At 40.4% G+C, this 20,957-nt stretch overlaps 2 protein-coding genes across 7 annotated transcripts in view; one reads left to right on the top strand and one right to left on the bottom strand.

The window, feature by feature from the left end:
* The window catches only part of EPS15 (epidermal growth factor receptor pathway substrate 15), a 70,688-nt gene extending 58,152 nt beyond the window's left edge, over positions 1-12,536 (bottom strand). For 2 of the 3 annotated variants that reach the window (XM_027683166.1, XM_027683170.1), the window contains exons 1-4: positions 12,425-12,527; positions 11,194-11,301; positions 8,286-8,361; positions 8,089-8,196 (exon numbers count right to left, since the gene is read on the bottom strand). In XM_027683166.1, the coding sequence (XP_027538967.1) occupies positions 8,089-8,157 (69 nt within the window). In that variant the 5' untranslated portion in view covers positions 8,158-8,196; positions 8,286-8,361; positions 11,194-11,301; positions 12,425-12,527. Of the gene's footprint in view, positions 1-8,088; positions 8,197-8,285; positions 8,362-11,193; positions 11,302-12,424 lie in introns of all 3 variants that reach the window. The other variant, XM_027683167.1, reaches the window with a different exon arrangement.
* OSBPL9 (oxysterol binding protein like 9) overlaps positions 12,431-20,957 on the top strand; it is a 59,784-nt gene continuing 51,257 nt past the window's right edge. For 3 of the 4 annotated variants that reach the window (XR_003534196.1, XM_027683174.1, XM_027683171.1), the window contains exon 1: positions 12,431-12,568. Coding sequence is in view for 3 of the 4 variants with exons in the window: in XM_027683174.1 (XP_027538975.1) it covers positions 12,458-12,568 (111 nt within the window). In the remaining variant the exon portion in view is untranslated. Of the gene's footprint in view, positions 12,569-20,755; positions 20,817-20,957 lie in introns of those variants that run through there. The other variant, XM_027683173.1, reaches the window with a different exon arrangement.

Here is a 20,957-nt window from a genome sequence, read left to right as displayed (position 1 = left end):
TATTTTTAATCTAATTCCTACTTCAAGAAATGTGGTAGAGGCAGGACAGGCGGCTTGGCCCATGTAACAACTGGCACAGAGGAAAGCATCCAGATGGCATTAGGCTAAAAGAATTCTCCTGCCCAAAACAGCACCTACGTCCTTGGCAGCTTCTAAAACCAGCACAGAATCTGGCTCTCTCCCCTTTACCATTATTATACAGCTTGACTTTCATATATATCTGCAGTTCTGTCCCCTGCCATTATGGCTTTGCAATCACTTCACAAATTGCTCATATGGGAAAAGCATTTATTCTACCAACAGGGTTCAAAAAAGTAAAATTTTCATTAGACTTCTTTTTTCTTTCAAGTACCTCAATTTTGTAACATTGATGGAATAATGTTCATCAATTCCTGTAGCTCTTTTGGGATTAATAATTTAAAAAGTAATAGAACTTAATACTTGAGTGAGCAATGTAATATAAAGATCTATTTTTGATCAGATGAGCAGATGAAATATATTACAAAAAGTAAAATTCCTAAAATTTTAGATGTTGCACATCTAATTGCACACATGCAATTATCTGATTAAATGAACTGTGTGTGCCACTTCAAGCAGGAAGAAATATTTCCAAGCACATGACTCAACCTAATATCATAACTAAGTCTCTTCATGCATATTGAATAAGATCTGCTCAAACAATACAATATATCTACATGTGGTCAATGCTCTGTTCACAATTTATTATAAACTATATTGCTTAAGTCTGATCCTCATCTCCAGAGTTCTCAAACTTTGCTGATAATGCAAACAGTCTAGGGGGTTGACTAACGCGAAAACCTATAAAAAAAGAAATAAAATTATCTAGAAGGAGAATCTGTGACAAAATTACATTTATCCCTCCAGTCTCCTGGCTGGTTCTAGATTTACCATTCCTTCCATCACTGCCAAATTTGCTTCTCATACACAACTGTACAACTGCTACCCAAGTCCAAAGTTTCAGTGAATTCCATGAAGAGCAGATGGTCTTCTGTCAGTATCTACTGCTTGCAAAGAAATCTCCTCTATCTCCAGCTAGCATGAGATTCAGCAGCTGCAACAGAGCTGCACAGTGCTGATGATAGGGAAGTAAAGTGTGTTCCCCTGAAAACTGGACAAGGAAATGCCTAAAACTGCAAGCTGACTGAAAGAGTAAAAGGAATTGAGTCAGCATTCTGGGGAAAGGAAGGAAAAGGGAGGGGTGGAACAAACAGTATATTCTTTAAAAAAAAAGTATGTTCAAAGCAGATAACATATGAAAAAGACAAGTGCTAGTAGTATGCCATAAATAATATGAAATTTACCTAATGCACCATTAAAGTTTATGGATCAAATCCTCTTTCCTGGCCAAGAAGTACTTAGTTGGTTATAGCATTCTGATTCACTACCCTGTTCACCTCTAGCACTGTGATGGGACCGGAGATGATTCATTAATGGAGGGAGCCAAATTGCAGTTTCTCTACCCTTAAATCCCTTTAAGAAATGGTTTAAGTGGGCTGTAAAGCTGGTTACTCTATATTAGCTCTTAGTCCAGTGAGAACTTTTCAGTCCAGAGAATTTCCTGAACCTTGGGTGGTTCTCTCTTGTTTTACCCTGACAGGGGCACAGGACAGTGAACGTGGACTAAGGCTTTCCACTTCTAACCTCCCTCAGGTTTCTCCAGCTGTATGAATGCTTCAAGTTGTCCTAAATAAACAGAGTTTATTTAGATGTGTCATGCACATGTACATGCACGTCCATGTTTACAGATCACTAAACTGCAAATCCAATTGCAATTTCTTGTGTTCAGGGGAAGTGTCTCCCTGGGTGCAATGTGCCCTCCGAGCATTCATAATCTGAAACAGACGGCTCAGCAGATGAGCTGCCAAACACACAAGGCCAATTCAAATGCCATCCAAAAGTAAAAATGAAGTGGGATAAAAGTTTTCCTTGTCCCATTTTAGATTAACAAGGCCTATCTGCTTGAAAGACGCTCCTTTCTTATTTTCTGCCTGTCTACTTGCTCTAGAAAACAAATTCAGTTTTACCGGCTACCAAGATTTTCCAGTTTTTTGTTTGGCTTTTTAAATAAAGCTCCAGACCCTGGAGTTAAGAGCTTGCATGGGTTATTTGAGCTTTAATTAAAAAAAAAGCCAACAAGAAAACAGCAAAATATAGGACCTTTCTGGCCTTTAAGGTTGCCAAGGAAAGTCTGAAAATTAAGGTTGAAATGAACCCTGAAGGTTCAGAAACCAAAATTCCTTTTTAACTTATGCTTTGGTTGGAAGAACTTAAGCATACATAAATAATTTTAAATGCCTGGAATACAAAGTCTACTGATTTCCCATTTAAACAATCTGATACATGGTACCAGAGAGTTCTTCCTTGCCTTTCCACAGAACCCTCTGCCCAACACACAGTTTGCCTAAGTGGAGGCATTGTTCCTGCCTGCATTATTATGCCTTAGGCAATGCCTTCACTGCAAATTAAACTTAATTTAAAGCTACCATATGTCTTGATTTTCCTATATATGCCATTTTTTTCCATCTGGATTTTTTCTATGAGGGTACACACACATACATCTATGAACATACATATATATATTTATGTCTATTAATTTCTCCATCTCCCAAAACTGTATAGGTGCCTGAATTTCTTAACATCAGCAATCCTGACACAGGATTATTGAATACATGCAAAAAACCCCAGAAAATGGTAGATTTCATATTGCAGAGTTTCTCTGTACATGAGAAAAATCGAGCATTTCCAAAAAGTAATTACACAGTCTGAGCACTCACACTACAGAATATGCCCATGTTGCTGCTGGGAACAGAAATGACAGCTATCAATTCAGTCAGCCAAGCACTACACAGTATTACCTATGCTTCACACTGCATCACCAACACCACACTGATTATCCCCTGAAATGTCTGAAGTACTACAATACTACAGCTAAGGGTTTGTGGGTGTAAAGGAGTAAAGCTAAAAACCACAAAGAATTCGTAATTTAACTCCACAGTCAAGACAAAGGGTTTAAGATTGTTCCACCACCTATAAGAAAAAGAACACTGTCCTCCTTGTGTTTTAGAAATTCAGTGCAATCAGTAAATTTAATGCAGTGACTCCGTAGTAATTAAATGTATGAGACATCACCCCTGATATTTAACAGATTAAATTCCCATCCAAAAGTGCAAAGTCAAGTAGATGTAACATTTCACAGACAGAATGGGTTAATCTTATCAATCTGTAAGTGACAGTTGGATCAGGGAAAACTGTGGGTAGGATTTTGTTTTGTCTAAAATTGTCAGATATGTAAGCCAAAATCTGAAAGACTGACAAGACCACAGCTCATTTGCTACTGGTTTTGCTGTATTCAGAAGAGCTGCATCTTTTCTCTAGTTGGCAGACTAGAAACAGCATAATTAGAACTAGCCAACATAAACCAGAGAGTGTAATACTAATGGAACACTCAGATCCTCCTCACTGCTTATGGAATACAGATAGCAGAGCTTAACTGTAGGTATTTACATGCTTTAATCTCTAAGTCCATGAGATAAGTTTTGCTCTTAATCATGTACATGTAACCACATCAACACCAAAGCAACACACAAGTATGAACAACTTCTGTCCTGTTCAGCCTGAACTGGAAACACTCGACTAAACCCGTGCTTTCCTTTGTTGGTAACTTATTTCCAAAGGCTTAAGGCTGCTGATCTGCAAACTATATCGCACGGTTGACCAATAAATTAAAACAATTTATTGAGTATACCTCAAGTAAACACACCACAGTAAGAAATTACAACATCCTAAATATTACCAACTTCAGTTTATCTAGGAAAATCAAAGTTTCACTGTACACTGCAGACTATTTTTGTAGTTAGACTTCCTTGTAAGTACATTCCTCACAAGTTTATTTTCAAAAACTAATTCTCTTGGGCAATGGAAAACAAATGATGTAACTCTCCATTTTGCCAGCTGTCCAGAGAATTCAGTTAACTCCAGTAGCATTTAGAGATTTTAATATTAATGTTACTGTAGCATTTGCTTAGAAGTTATATTGCAGTTACTGCTCAAATTAAATAGTTTATCAGGGCACTGGGAAGTTCACAGACTGAACTTTTGAAACTTGGAAGCGAATAAATGCAACAAGGCCTGGATTTTCTTGGCTTACAAAGTGAGGAACAGAGCTGCCCTGTGTGTGCTGCTGCCTATGAGCTGAGTAGGATTTCCTTTGTTTCAGGCCATGACATCTGGGTGTATTTCAACAGTTCTGAGCAACTTCAGCTTCAGTGAAAGTCAGCAAAACTGTTCATGTTAGAGAATGGGCAAAATAAGGTCTGACTACTGAAATGAAAAATTAGGCTATGATATCATTAAAGATCCTCACAGAAATCCCACTCTTTCACTGGAAAAAAAAACCCTAACAACCCAAAACCCTCCTTGAAAGGATTTCTATACAGCCCCCCGGTGAAAATAACTCCCTTAATGAAAATAAGAACATAATATAAAAATAGCAGTAGTGGCTCAGAACAAAGGTATAAAAACAAAGTCTAAACAGCCCAGTGTCCTGTCTCCAGCAGTGGCAATAGCCAGTACCTATGGAAAATGGTAGGAGTGGAGCATGTAGTGAGACTGCCCTGGTGTACCTCCCAAACTTCCAATGATTTTCAGCTCAGAAGTCACCTGAGCTGGAGTTAATTGTTGTGAGTGGTTGCTTTAGTCTAGACAGCAGCTTAATGTGTCCTATAACACGTCCCAGCCTTTAGTCTCCACAGTGCTAAGGCTGGAATCCTAGCCAGGGTGTGCTAGAGCTTTCCCTAATCCTTGAACCTGGGTTTTCTTCCTACTGACACCAAGATGCAGGAGGTGCTGCCGTGAACCAATTCTCACTTATCTGGAAATCAGATGTAGCTGCATTCTGCATGAGTCTGCTCCTTCACACATAGATGGAATAGTCTCCTGACAGCTCCCAAGAGCTGTCACAGTAGCAAAGCACCCATCTGCTTTCTAGATCAGCTCCAAGTGCAGATAAGGATTTTGGGGAGCAATCTGAGTTTATTCTGGCAATTCTGGTGGCTACTTATTTTTCTTCTACTAAGTCAATTCTCTCATGGAAGAGAGAGAGAGTTGAGTAGGACAAAAAAAAAAATTCTGCATTTTTGCTTTCATCAGAACAAGGAGGAAGCAAATCCTTTAAGTAGGCTCCAAAAAGGATATTTTAATTATCAGATAAGAAGGAAAAACCTTCTCCAATTTTTGATAGGATAAACCTTGCTACTTTTGTCTCTCATCCTTATACAAGAAACAGTAACCTTAAAGAAAAATCTTTTTGGCATCCCAAAATGAAGGTAATATTAATGGAGGGCTTAAACTGTATATAGGACTCCTCCTACGTACAAATCCTTAGAGTGATGCTAGACCTAAAGAAAAATGATTTTACCTTAAATTCCAGAAGAAAATGTAGGAGACAGAAATTGATTCCAAATTGACACAGGAAAACTTAGTTTTAACAGATATCCTTTCATAGTTTCAGCTATGAAAATAAAAGGAGCACTAGAGGCACACATTTTATATTACTTGTGTTTTATGATGGATTGCTCAGCTCTATGTCTCCTTGACTTAACTTCTATCCTTCCTTTCATCTCCTTAGATTTTCCACCTAGTATCCTAAAAATTACCATGGTCAGACTTCTATTATTTACCTGGACAAAAACACACACACACACACACACACACACACAAAAGAGACAGACAGAGAGGGAAAAAGATATTTTTTCCTCCAGATTTTAATATGACTTTGTACCAGAGAGCATGGATACTGTTCATAACAGCCTAATCATATGCATATATTTTTGGGACCTATTGTATATGTATATACACTAGTTTTAAATACTACCCTTGATATTGCTGTATCTATGAATAAGAAATAAATATCATGTATAAAGAAAAATAAACACAATATATAATCCTTATGATTAGGGACAATACTGTAAAATATTAATTGAGTTCTCACCCTTTCCCTTGCTGAATTTGCTACACATCAAACTCAACTGTAAAAGTCTAATTTTTGTGTATGTATTGCATTCTTGCAGAACTGACTACAAAGAGCCAGTAACCTTATTTGAAACACATTAATAAGCCAAACACTATGAAAAAAGCAAAAGCTTTGGGAAAAGAGATTATCCTTATTTTCTTTTTGTACCAGTGGGCTGCATACCACAGCTGCAGTGAAGGGAACATTCCAGTTGAGCAGCATTCCTCCATATCTTTTCAAAGTCCCTGTGGAGGCTAAAGTAGAAATCACTTATTTGCGGTTGAGAAAATAGCAGGGACTTCTGCATTAAATTTTAAATGAATCCTGCCCAGAGGATGGTAAGATGCTTAAATCAAATGATGAGAATTACCCATCTCAGCAGTGCATTAGGAGGATAAAATGGGATTCAGCATGCTGTGAAGCCTCAACTCCTGTACTCAGCAAAGAATCATAGACTCATACAATATACCAGGATGGAACAGATCTCAAGGATTATCTGATCCAATCTTTCTTGGCAAAAGCACACTCTAGACAAGATGGCACAGCACCCTGTCCAGCTGAATCTTAAATGTGTCCAAGGCCTGTGGATCTCAGGAGTAAATTATGATAAGTTTTATAATAAAACAACACAAAGATTACAGTGAATTGTTCATCCTACAAAACTCATTCCAGCATTTTTCTAGTTGCTAGATTGATATCCAGATTACCTGAGCTCAGCTGGAAAAGAGCTTGTATAACCGTTTCTTCAGTATAAAGGCTGGGTAATTTTTAAAATGATTTTGGACTAGATTTATACTATGTTGAAGTTGCAGCATTTTTTAGAAGCTGCTTTCCCTGTTAAATTTGTATTGCTGTTAATGCCTACACCTCTGAACACTGAAAGATCTCAAGTGTGACTGGAATACGTGGGAGGAATTCTCTGCCCTCTGTTTAAAGTGAGTGCAGAAGATATCCACATTTCTTAACGGCAAAGCCCCTCAGGAAGTTCAGAAATGTACTTCTTAGAGAAGCATTGAGTCCCAAAATGTCAGTTTACACCTCCTGCGACTCTCAGATAATGTTGTTATGTCAAACTGTCCTCCAAAACTTTAACATTAATCTACTCTCATGAGACCACGCCAAAATTCAAGTTTTGTTATTGTTGCAGAGCTACTCGACTTTATAGTGTCCTTAAAACGTGCTTCCCTGTAGACCTTGTAACAGGATTTGGTCATTAAGTGAGTCAGTGGAATGGCTTAGCCGAGTACCTTCACGCCCTGTTTTTTAACACGAGCTGCAACATCTGACAAACCCCTCCCAGTCCTGTCAAGTATCGGTGCCAGCGAGGTGAGTCAGCTGCGTCTTTGCTGCATCATCCCCCTGACACACAGCACTACAGGGGATTAAACAACTTCAGCCAAACCAAACCTTAGTTTCAGAATCATCCCTATCTATTTTAAATGCAGGCCTTTCTTAAATGGTGTCACATTTTGTCTGAGCATATTCCACGGGTTTTGGGGAAATGGCTCCAATATCCTAACACTTTCCAGTGCAGCTCTAAATGTGCCATGAAAGGATGAGAATCTGAACGCTAATAATCTTTAAATAGTTCAAAAAGAAAACTCCCTTCTCCTGTGAACTTATACCAAACACAGCAATAAGCAGAAACAGAACAAGGATTCTGAGACCTGATGGCTTTAATTCCATACAACCTGTGGTTATTTGATTTTTCCCAGTGTATGCTAATATGGAGTCATTTAGAAGACTCAGAAAGGTCTGCTTAGCCCTCAATGAGGTACCTCATCCCTGACCTAAAGGAATTTATGACAATTCATTAAGACCAGCTAAAAACAAGATGAAAATGGAAAGATTTGGGAAAATTTATTGCTAATGGCTTTTATTTCATAGAATCTTACAGGAATTGGCAAGAAAGGCGCAAGAGAATTATCTGTTTGCTTCAGAAAACAACCACTGTCTTCCTTCCACTGTCTGGCTGATTTTTTTTAATAAACATTTGTATTAAAATCAGTGACAGTGTAATAAATCTATTCAGAAAATGTACTTACGATGGCACTTACTGTCATACTTGATTTAATTATCCTCTTTGAAGAATGACTGCTTGTAGGGTGAAGGTGATTCTCTCCCATCTATCTTCCTCTCCATAACCCCCTAAACCAAGCATAATTCTGAAGAAATAAAATAAAAAATGTTTAGGCTCTGACAGAGTTCTTATTCTTATTGTAGTTGGGATGTGCATAGAGGGACTAGAAAATACCTTTAAAAGACAATAGCAGGAGACCAAAGATGACACAGAATGCTCCATCTTCTACTTGATTGTACTTGTTTAGTGCCTTTGTTACCCATAAAAAAAATAAAATGGAAGAATTTTTTACTTGAATGAACAAAGAAAAGACATTACTTACCAACAAGCAGAAAAAGAAGCATCCACTATCAGGCTAAAACATAATTTCTTATTTATGATGATTATGTTGTCAGTAGTTGACACACAGTGACCTGATAGGACAAGCAATACAAAATTAAACTACCAGCACATTTCTGAAGTGGGAAAAGAAAATGAAACAAAATGTTACTTGTTCTCTGCTCAAATGGCTTCCTTATGTTCCTCAAAACCCCAAGCAATTGCAGCTGCTGGGAGAACCTAAAGCCACTTTCACTGCTGCCAGTCACACTCCCAGACACCCTTAAGGAAACCCACAAGCCACAGCTTCATCACAGACGTTCTTGAAAGTTAGTTCAGCAATAATGTCAGGAAAATTTACAGCACAAAAGCATTTCCCTCTTAAAGAATCAGACATCCAGTATGCTCCTGCTTCCCATTCCCTCCACCCTGGTCCTTCACTGGTATTTACTTCAATCTGCTGTACCTTCCTTTTGCCTAGAAACCATACAGATCTACACTGTAATGGCCATAACTGTAATTTATTTGACAAAGGAAAAGGTCATAGAAGAAGTTTTTAAAAGTAGGATGCACGTTGGGATGTCCTGGAAAACACAGAAGGACTGGGCATATCTCAGGTTTCCCCCTACACTTCTGTTGGGACAGTCTGAGTATTCCAGAAGGCACTTCATGGGCTAAACACTATGGCTGGTCAGGAAATCTGTCTATGGCTGGGACACCATGGCAGGATAATTTAATTGAGGCCCTTGTGTGGCAAGAGGACGGTGCTGGACAAGATTTTCAGCTGATGGAGCAGTCTGTGAAACAAGGTAACAGCTGCTGCCTTCTGCCCTGTTCTGTTGATCTCAGTAGTACGTTATTCTCTCAGATGACAGTAAGTACTAAATGTTACAGAGGGAGACATACTGCTCTGATTTGTGTCAAATATGGAGAACATCACTGTCCTGGTTAGAACGGCTGGGACCAATTCATCCCTGGATGGGTGTAACCCAAAACTGTGTATTCTATAGCCTCCATGCCATTTCCCAAAAACTGCTGTCAGTAGAGGCCTGCAAGGTGGGAAGATGTTCCTGTACCCTTTTATGGAATTCCCCGCTCTGATATCCTTATATGGAATTCCCCGCTCTGATAAGAGGGACTAAGCATCCACATGCCCTTTTATGGAATTCCCTACTCTGAGGGAGGGACTGAGCACTCCCGCCTGAACTGGAGAGTATATAACTGGGAGTTTCAGAGCCTTGGGGCTCTCTCTCGTGGGACCCAGAGGAAGACAGCAGACCACCGCTGCTCCCAACCAGGCTGAGACCACCACCCTCGACTGGACTGCAATCACCACTTCTGACCAGACTGCAGCAGCTCTCCCACCAGCAGGTTTATTCCCTCTCCCTTTGCTTTGGACTCGGGGGGTGGGCCAAGGTACACCACTTTTGTTCATACCCCAGGGTGCTGGGTTTGTACATTTGGGTTTTGTGGATTAAAACCAATTGTCTGTCTGTATAATTGTACTTATTGCATTATTTTAATAAATTGTTATTCTGACTTATAAATCTCTCTTTTGAATTGAGTTCATTTTCCCTTGCTGGTTAACTTTTAAACCAGCACAATCACAATAAAACTGCCTATAATTACAGAAAATAACAGCTCTTTGTTACTGTTCCAGATCGGATTCTGATGGAACATGCTAAAGCAAAATAAATTCTTCTACTAAGGAAGTCACTCACTAACTCCTACTTGAAGTCATTTTTTAATTGAAAACCATTGTTGCTGATGATTTAAAATACAAAGCATATAAAGAGAGGCTATACCACAGTTGTGGCTGATTTCAGTTTGTTGATTTGTTTAAATGAACTACAATGGTTGCACTTATCTTTCAAAAGAATTTGAATGGGCCCCTGGAATCATCACCAGAAGGATCTAACTAATTAAGCCTAATCCCTCAATAATGCCCTCATGATCCATATTCAATACGTAGGGGTGTAATCTGATAGACACTGAAGACAGAGCATCCTGGCATGCCATGAAAGTACATAAACCTGTATGATATTGTACCCTGGATGCTCATAGGTCATTTCATATGTATTCATTTTAATTTGTGTTGGGTGTTTTTGAAAAACAATGATTCTCTGATCTCTGCCAAATTACCTAAAGAGAATATCCACACTACATTACTAAAAGAAATCTTGAGTTGAATTCCCCTGTAACACCTGTTAACACAACTTTTCCATCTACTCTAGGGTTTTTAAGGTTTGGCTAAATGGAGATAACTAAAATACATGTTTTTGCTAGTGGAGACAAATCTTTGGCACATTTCCCCTCAAAAAAAAGCTGAAGAGAACAAAGAACTAGTAAGATATTCAGCCCAAGTTCAGCAAATTCATCCTCTGGCAAACTGAGGTAAATAGAAAGCTCATCTGTGGAGAATTTCTCATTGCAGATGCTCTGCCTACAGAGTTAAGCCAAGGGGTTTTTTTGCACGAGCTCTTTGCATTGTTTCAACTCCTGTGGTATAAAACAGCCAAAGTAGCGATCTGAGATAATAAAGCTCCATTCCAGCTACAGCTTTAACTGGCAGCACTAGTAATGTTCTGGCACCATCTGATGTTTTTTGTTTTGCTTGCCTGGGTATAATCTCTAGGCAGCCAGGCTTTGTTTAGTCAGTGAAACTAAAGAGCAAAACAGACTACTAAGGTCATATGCAGATTTAAAAAAGAATGTTATCTAAATTAACAAGACGGGTTTTGATACCAGATTGTGTATTAGGTACCTTAAACTGGTAACCTTGTGCCTAAACACACCACCAGGTGACTCCCAGGGGCATCATAAAGTCAATGCTCTTAATTCCAAGACAGTAACAAGATAGTAGCAATGTGACCTGTAAAATGGGAGACAATAAGAAATATATATATATATAGATAATCTAAATATTTCTTATTTTCGCAAATCAAACACACTGCCTTTGAGGGATTCTTTTTCACAAAGGGGTGATTTTCTGTTAAATTTAGTTTAACTTAGTATAAGGTTACAGTGTTGTAAGACACTAAAGATCCTTCAGTCATACTATAAAGGCATTTTGATATTAAAATAATAAAAAGGGCTATATGTGGGGAAAGAAAAAAGTTATTTCATGGATATGTCTCTAAAGACTGCATGACACAAACCTCATGGTAAAAGCGCTATTTCTGCTGCTTTATTGTTGATCCCCAGGAAGGAACATGAGTATCCCTGTAGGTCCTTTGAAGTTTTTATGTTAAAGCACAACTCATGTCAGTGCCAAAAGCACAACTCTTTACTCATGTCAGTGCCAAAGCCATGCCTCGCACTGAACAACAGATTTGCAATTGTCTGTAGCTCCTGGGGAATTCATTCCACATTCTTGGATCAGTCCACAGGAAAGCTGTATCACGTTCAAGCCTTAGCCTCCAAAGGTTATCTCAAGAGCTGGATGATTTTCGTACACTCTGGCCATGTAGCCCCTTCAAAGGAAGATCCTCAGACCCCACTGTTAAGCCCACTTTGCCTTAACACTTACAGCACTTTGGTCAGGAAACAACCGAGAGGCAGAGGGACAAGCACAACAGCGAGAGGAGCTAAAAGGTTCCAAATAGTGCCAAGTGCTTTAGAGAAGGAACTACGAGGTTCCAAGTATTTTAGGGGACAGGGTGACGCCCTCCCGCCCTCACACATCCGCAGCGCCTCGGCGCCGTGCCCTCACCACCTCACAGCCCTCTCCCGGGCCGCGAGGGGAAGCCGCGTTCCCTCGGGGGTGGGATCCCTCAGGTAGCACCCCTAAATCCCAAACCCCAATCCCCAAACTAGATCTCCCCTCACACCACAGGCTCCCGCCTCCCCCGCTCCCTTCACGCCCGCCCTGGCCCCGCCCTGCTGCGCGCGCAAGCCCCGCCCCGGGCAGTGTGGCCCGAGGCCCCGCCCCCTCAGTGCGTGCCCCGCCCCCTCCCCGCCCGGCGGCTGCCGAGCCGCTCCCCCGCTCCCCTCACCGAGCGCGCGGCGGGGCCGGTCCGGTGCCTAAGATGGCGTCTATTATGGAGGGCCCGCTGAGCAAATGGACCAACGTGATGAAGGGCTGGCAGTACCGCTGGTTCGTGCTGGACTACAACGCCGGACTGCTCTCCTACTACACGGTGAGGGGCGGCGGGCGGGCCGGGCGGGCGAGGAGGCGCCGGGAGAGACCGGCTGGGGCGCAGGGTGGGGGCGGGGAGGGGACTCGGGGCGTGCGGGCCCCCGGGCGGCCAATGGGGAAGGAGGAGGCGGCGGGAGCGGCCAATGGGAGAGGAGGAGGCGGCGGGCGCAGCCAATGGGGCGGCGCTGCGGGGATGGAGCGGCGGGGGCGGGCGGCGCTGTTATTGTTGGCGGCGGGAGCGGCCGCGGGATCCGCCCGGGGAGTGCCGGCGGCTCTGGGGTCGCGCTCCCACCGCCGTCCCCGGCGACCGCTCAGCCCCGGCCGGCCCGGAGCCGTGCGCGGTGCTGGCCGCGGGCTGCTGGGTCCCGCTGCTCCCCGCCCTGTCCGGCGGGAGCTCGCCCTCGCCCCAGTCTGGGGGCTCAGCCCAGCCGCGGGGCCCAAGGCGGGGCCGCCTTCCCGCAAGCAGCAACGCCCGTCCCCGGGGGCTCGTGCCCGGGGACTGCGGGCTCGCTGCCGCACGGCAGGTGCTTCCCGGAGCCGGATCGGCTTTCCTGATTGCCGTTCAGGACTTGGCACTTCCAAACACGAACTTTTTAAGTGCTCTGTATTAAGAAACGGCGATATTTTCCTTAACTTTTTTTCCTTCCATTTTTTTTTTTAATAACTCCTGACAGATCCAGCCTTGGCGGCTTGTTCAGCTGCTTAATTCACGTTTTTACATAACTTACAGATATTGTAATGGTACAAATTCGTTTTATCAAGGATGTGCCCTGAACTGAGAAGGCTAACTGGGTGAGCCACATCCGTGCACCAGAGTTTTCTTCTCATGGAGCAATTAGTGTGTCAACCTGAATAAAACATGTACAAATTAAACCTGTAGTAAGCTGTAATAGATTTACAGCAAATAATTTGAAGTATCCTGCTGTCTGTGAAGGTATGTTCATACAGAAGCATATAAAAGTTTAGTCCCTAAATCTGCATTTCTAGGAGAGAGCGTGTCTCCCCAGATCTAGGAGTTTATGAGGCTTTTGGCATAAAACAGTTGCAGACTCCCAAACCATTTTGTTCATGTACATTTGAGACCCCTGACCTGGAACATGGATGGAGAAATGAAAGTGCTTTTATAGTTGCTGTTTAATGGCTGTTCAAATGTCAGCTCTATGACAGAGATGAATTAGTGAGTGTGGTCTAAGTTGCAGTCCAAGGTGCAAAGTCATTTAATGCTCAGCTACAGAAATAGAAACATTTGCTGATGACTAGTGTGTATAATTGTAATCCTGGTTATTGCACAGACTTTCATTATAGGGTCTTCAGTTGTTTAATAAAAATTCTTCTAATTCATTATTTTCTATAACTAGCTATCCCTATACAAATAAATTTGTATAATTTATTATGTTCTCTGTTAGTATAAGAATTCCTAGTTCCTTTTTTTAACTACCTGTTGTAAAAAATTCAATTTTGATTCAAGGAATAAAATCATGTTCTCTGCTTTATGTGCCTTTACCACCAAGAAGTGGCTGCAGTTAACATTTCCTTTAGAATGCTTTCCTCATCCATGTGCTGTCTTTTCTGCACATATGTCTGTGGAGTACTTGTCATGCCGTTCTCTAGACATCTGAAGTCATTCTTGTACCTAAGGGTGTGTGTGGTGCTGAAAACTGCCTGCCAAAAGATCTGGTTTTGCATCTCTTCGTGTGTGCTGGCATGACTGCTTCCAGGGCTGCAGGATCAGCTGGAGCAGGGGTTGAAAGAGAATTCAGATTTAGTCCTAGCTGATCACACGCCTCACAAGAACTAATATTATCACTGAGAAGGTGTAAGGATACTATTTCCTTCAGCCTCACCTTTAGTTTTAGAGTAATAATTCCTGAATGGTAGTTTATACGGCTCATAAAGAACATAAATTTGGAATGTTAGCAGGTTTGAGGACTTTTTTATATGGGGAGAGAGCCTATTGTGAGTCTGTATATGCAGCATTGTGTTTTGAATTAAAGGCCGATCAGGTACACAGGGCCATGTGCTGCATTCCCTCTGAGCCAGTTTCAGTCTGAAGCAATAGAATTGCTTTGCTCTTCTTGTGTGAGTGTGACTGGCCAATGTTTGAGCCTCAGTCCGTCCCTTCCCATGGCTGTAATGCATGGGTGGGGTAGGCTGGGATGGTTTCACCCTGGCTGTACAGACATGCAATCTGGATGCAGTTTTGCTGATAGGAGGGATTACAGGTGTCTGATCAGCTTGTACCTGCTCTTCCCCTCTCCAGGCTCCTCAGCCCGTTTCAATCCAAAAAGCTGTGCATGCAGGGAACAGTTTCTCCAGCAGATCCAACAGCCTGCTAACCTTTGGCAGGGGAGCTATGGAAAAATGCAGGGTAATAACTCCTGATGCTGCTGAACTTTCCATCGGAGCCTGATCCACAAATATGATTCTTCATAGGCCTGTTCTTGCACTGTTGTATTTAATAATTTTTGGTAGTTACTTAAAATAGGCTGCAGAAAAATGCCCTTAATGTGAAATAAACATTCAAACAGAATTAGTGTGCAGTCGTATTGCAGTTCTCTGGGGAAAAAGAAAAGGGTTATGCTTTATCTTTTGGTAAAATGAATAAAGGGCAACCTAAGTATGTTTTGAGTACATACGGCAAAAGCAAATGAATTCAATTAAATATCCATTTCTAACGTGATTAGAACTTTAAAGGAGCAAGGCAAAAGATTTTACATCAAGTCTGACTCAGAAAAGAAAAAAGAAAAGTTAATCTTCACACTTATTTCTGTTTTCATTTGTATATTCCTTCTTCTCTACTTACTTGTATTGCAGTGAACACTAGTAGTACTAGTAGCAAATGTTTCTCACATGCATTTACAAGCTGTTTTACAAAGGCCTTTCACAATGCCAGATTGTTTGCTTTTTTCTCACTTGTTCTGTAATTCAACTGGTTTTTACTCTTTCAGAATAGAAATGTTCATCCTCAAATTTGCTTAAAATTACATTTGTATGAAGGTATTTATGAATTCTATGTTTCAGAGAGTATGATCTGGACTCATCCAAATGCTTTCTTTACAAATGATTGTGTGGTATCACTAAATGGTCACCTTTTTTTTTTAAGAGCAAAACATGAAATAAATGATATTGTGCCATTTTGGATCAGTTAGACCAATGGCTTTGACGAATTATTTCTTTTTTTCCCCTCAATATTCTCTGATTTGTGAATTCACCAATGTTTTCTCTTGAAGGGATAGCAAACAGAAGTCTCCTGAAGCATTGTGGATTTTCAGTGTATAGTTGGCTGCACTGACAATACTTGACAGACGAGTCTCGAAGTGGCTCATTCCTGCCTTCTGCTGGCACAGGAGCTGTAAAGTTGTTCCATGAGCTGGATTCCAGCTGAAAAATAGCTTTGTACTGATTTATTTTTTTCGACTGAATTTGTTCTGTCGTTTGTTTTGTGCATGTCAGTGTGAAAACGTGTGTTGACATGCTGGAAGAGAGCATGAAGACAAAGAAATGGCCAGGGAGGAAGAGGGAGTTGAATGCAATTTGCTTTTTGTTTGTGTTTTCTGGCCGAAGTGCTGTCTTAAATACACATCAGCTACAGCCTTGATAACCCTTGGGAATCCTGCAGAAATAATCCAGAAAACCACTCAACGCTGAAAATCTGATTTAAATTCTTGTTTTAAGTGTACTCTTTAAATAAATATTTAAATTGTATAATAAATTGAAAGCAGAACTGGCATAGCTGTGCAAACAGTGCTAAACCCAGGGCCAGTACAGTGGAAGGTCAGTTCCTTAAAGTATTTTAAAACTTTGTGGATTTTTGACATATGGTGGTATTGAAAGGAGAACTGATCAAAATGTTTTAGGCTTAAACAGTTGCCTTGCATAGTGAATGAGAGTTGCCAGAAAAAATTGTTGTGCGTGACAGCTCCATAGTGTATATTCTTGAAACCAAACTGGGGAGTCTCCCATCATCTTAATGGTTCTTGCACCAATAGATGCCTAAAGAATCTATTTAAGTGCTGGTCTTTTTTTAATCATCCCATCAAACTATGTTTAAAACATATGCTGGGTGAACACTTTCAGGAACAAAAACAGTGTGAAAACAGTTGTTAGGAAGAGTAGTTCTGGTAGTAAAAAAGTATTTTTCCCTCCATGATTTTTAAAGATTATTACTAGTTAGCAACTTTAATACTGATTGTACTGTACTTGTACTGTATTGAAGAACTGCTTGTGGATTGTACAAACCAGATATTGAGGAGAGGGACTCAAATTTTGGAGCAGTTTTATGAATCTTTGGTGGTGAACTAAAAACAAACCTTGTTGACTTGATTTCAGATGATGCCTCTGAAGCTGGAGTCATGGCTCAGTGCCCCTATGGTAGAGACTTACAGTTGAATGCTTTTTCTAAATACAGTTTCTCAATCAACAGCTGCATGCAAAAATCCCAAGAAAACAGGAAAAAAATACATCTGCTTTTGAACACACATTCCTTCGAGGTCTCTGTTTTCCATTCTCAGATCAAGTGACACTTTTTTACTGTAATAACTTGATTTGTCACATGCCCTGCAAACAGCTCAGTGAATCTATTAAAAACAGACAAAACTATAAGCAAACTAGGAATAATAAAAATAATTCTGAATTTATGGGCACAGGATTAAAAACGTTGATGGCTATTATGCAAAACTAAATTGAGTGCAACCCCTAGCATTTCCCATCCACACACACTGTAAACATATTTTGTCTATTTCATTCAAAAGTATTTGGTGGGTTAATGTTGTACTGGCGCTCCAAACCACGTGTCATCTATCCCCTCAAAGCCAGCCTGTTGTTGGCTCCATTAATTTGATGTAGTTGGGTGCTCGTGTAGGATCTGGAGAGATCGTGGGCACAGTATGGCAAATCAGAATTCTGAGTATAGATCATGTGCTAACAGTGGATCAGTAATAAATCTGTTCACTTACCTGCAAAATCTCATCTATTGCATGTTTTTGTATTTTCTTTATTAGGTGTGCAAAATAAAACCACTAGCAATGTAGAGGATCAGTTTTCATTGTTGTTAGATTACAACTTAATTTAAGGTTTCTGCTATTTAAAAGTTTTCAATGCAGGTTGTGAATGGAGCTGAGACTTATGAGCTGAGACTAATTGTCATGTGAGAGAGACAATTTAATGAATAAGCTTAGTTTAAAATAACTAAGAATTATACAAAATGATCTTCTAATAGCAATTATAATATTTAGAAACTTGAAAAGGTCAGCCTGGGGATCAACACCTGGTCCTGTTTAGGCTACTTAGTCTATAGCTATGCTTTTTGGGGGAGAGGCTGAAGGGAGGGTCCTATGATTGTGCTGTATTTCTTACACCTTTATTCAGCTAAGGCTTCATGTGTATTAATTTGTCATAGAATTCTCTAAGCAGTTTATGCTCTTCTGTGCTAGGACTCATAAATTGTTACCTTCCCTATTTCATAGATACATGGCATCTCTTGGGGTTGAATGAGCCCCAGTGGCACCCTCAGTTATCCCTGCAGTGTTTGGGTTCCTGCTTTATGTCTGCATCCAGAAAAGTCCCGTCTTTAGCTGCAGAAACAACATGGCTGTGAGATGCTGTCCCTGGGCTCAGAGAGCTCCTCAGAGACTGGCGTGTGCCTTGCAAGGGAGCTGAAGGAAAGGTGGGCTGGGAACAGCCTGTAAAGTCTTTAAATTGTTGAGCTTTTTTTCTGCTTGAAAAATGATGGTTGCCTTAGCATTAGATGAGAAAAACGACTATTATGGAAAGTGATCCAAATTAAAGCTTCTCTTTTAGATGTAGCTAAACCGCAAAGATCTCTGTTTATAAATACAGCTTGTTCCAGGTTCTTCATCCCTAACAGGAAATGAATGTCCCAAGTGGTTTTGCTCATCTGTGTACTTATGTTAGCGATTTCCATGACAGCACTGTGTGAGTCACAAATGCACCTCTTCAAGTTCTGTGCACTTCTGCGCAGGCAGAGCTCGTGCCTCAGGACTTCTGGAGGCAGACAGTAGCTGGGGTTTATCTGAAACCTTAAACTTTCCATGCAATAGCTAAAACTTAAACGAAAGAATAGCAGAATTTCCAAATATGAAGGAAGGCTAGGGGCGTTTGGGAGTTGGGATTCTAATTTTGTTTGGTTTTGGTTTTTGTAGGTAGACCCAGACATTGTTTTCATTTCTCTAAGAAGTTGTAGGTTACCTGAAATGCCTTATGCTGGATCAGTTCTGTATGTAATCAACTTCACTGTGTGGATGTAAAAGAGAAAGCAATAAAGGCCACATTATTTTGGGAGATACCTACATTCCCCCTGCAGTAATACTGTGTAGCTTTGTTCATTTGTACAATTTTTTATTTGAGTTTCAGCTGAAATTTATCTCATATTGCTGTCTGATTGTAGCTCATTCAAGTCCTTTATCATCAAAATCAGTACAGTGTGTATTGAAAGTTTATGGAAAATGTAATCTTGTCTGGTTATAAAACTGATCACTGAAAAAAGACAGCTGCATATTAAAACTTTAAATATAAAAAGAAAGTAAAATGTGGCTTTTTTTATTAGCCATTCAGAGATGTCCTTCTGCTGTATGAAATTTTATTCAATGAAATGAAATCATTCCTCAAAACAGTTAGGGGATGGCTTTATTTGTCCAAGAATACTTGATGAAATATAGGACATATCAGATAACCTAATTTCAACCAAAGGGTAATAAGGGAAAGCCGAAACTTGTTTAAATTGTATTTTTTATAAAATCCTAGTTTTGGAGGTGGGGAGCAAATCTAAAATGTCAACTGAGTTCTGTTTTAAAGCCTTGCGCTGCAGCAGTCAGTGCAAGGTTTGCTGTCTGCCAGTGAGAGAATCCAGCATTTTGTGTGATGACAGCTCTGTGCTTTAGTGCTCAGGGAATTCAGATACTGCAATGACAGGTGCTTTATTCCAGTTAGGTAAAATGAATTAGATTTACCTCTTCATTATAATTGGTATTAAGCATGTAAAGCTCTGTCTGAAGATGGTGACATTTTAAGTATATAGGCCCACACTCTGACCTGTGATTTATCTTGTGAATCTTTTTGCAGACTAAGGACATGATCATGTTAAAACTTAATTTCCACTCCTTAAATGTGGTGTACAAGAAAAAGGAGGGCTTTGACTGTATCTTTTGCATTGGGTTGATAGTCAGCCTGCACGGTGAAAATGAGGGCTGTAGGGATTCTGCCTTCCCTTGCTCGAGAACAAGCTCTGGAATTCCCTGCACTTGCCTAGTTGAGGGTCTAAACCAAACCAAACTGAATATGCTGCCTTTGCTTTTCCTGCCTGTGCCCAGCACAAGGAGCTGGGAGGGCTTTGCCTGGTGTGTGTGATCTGGGCAGCCAGACCTGATCCGGTTCTTGCAGCTGCTGCAAAGTTGCAGCCTCAGTCCAGATATTTTCTTTCCTGCTAGGATTATGCCAATATTTCTTTCAGAAACCACCAGAGGGAGTGATAAGCTCTCAGAAGTGTCCTCCCATTTTAGGAGAACTCTCAAGGCAGTGAATATAAAAAGTAAAAGTGTACTCTAGTGAGATATACCCTGAATATACACAGTTTCTGATAGGAAATTATTGGAGAAACTTTGTTACTAGATCCTTTCTTGGGTTTGAGGTTTAAAAAACCCCTCCAAGACCTTCCCTATGTACAGGTTTTTATTCAGGAAATCTGAAAATAAATTATGTATCTGCAGAATACATTATGGATGCACTGCTGGTCTTTACTTCCATTTCACTTTAACCAGCTAACCTATATTGATGTGAAAACAAGTAGATTCATACTGATGGTTTCTAACATTCAGAAGACAGCTCTGATAAATTAGAGCCTGAATTGAATGGGGGATCAGCAAAAACATTATTTGAAGCCCTGAGTGGTGTATTTTTACATTATCTTTAGTGAATAGGACTTGCTGTGACTGCTTCATCCTTTCCTTGTAGCTATATCTCAAATATGTAGCGAATACATATTGTTATTGTTAAGACTCATACTTCTTGTCCTCTTTTTTTTTTCTATTGATGTCAACAATATTTCATTGTCTTATGGCTTCAGTGAAAATAGGTCTGGTGATAATAAAATCAGTGTATTCTCTTGATGGAATTGCTAATATACTGTTGGAAAGAAGTGGGTATTTCAGAAGATGACAGCAAGAGAATCTGTTCGTGACAGTGGCAGCTGTTGTTTTCTTGACCTGAAAGAATGTAGTTTGAATATTTGGATGGTAAGAGAGAAGGGGTTGTATTAGACAGGACTACCTTTTAGATGAGGCTGCAATGGCAAGTAACTTATCGTTTAAAAACCAGAAACTCTGTGTGTGTGTGTGTGTATGTGTGAAGTTAAAAAACAGCAGATGTTTTGAGTT

The sequence above is a fragment of the Neopelma chrysocephalum genome, unplaced genomic scaffold (assembly GCF_003984885.1).
Source record: "Neopelma chrysocephalum unplaced genomic scaffold, ASM398488v2 Primary Assembly neopelma1_64, whole genome shotgun sequence".
Lineage (NCBI taxonomy): Eukaryota > Metazoa > Chordata > Aves > Passeriformes > Pipridae > Neopelma > Neopelma chrysocephalum.
Note: the sequence above shows the minus strand (reverse complement) of the source record. Positions and strands in the feature narration are given on the sequence as shown.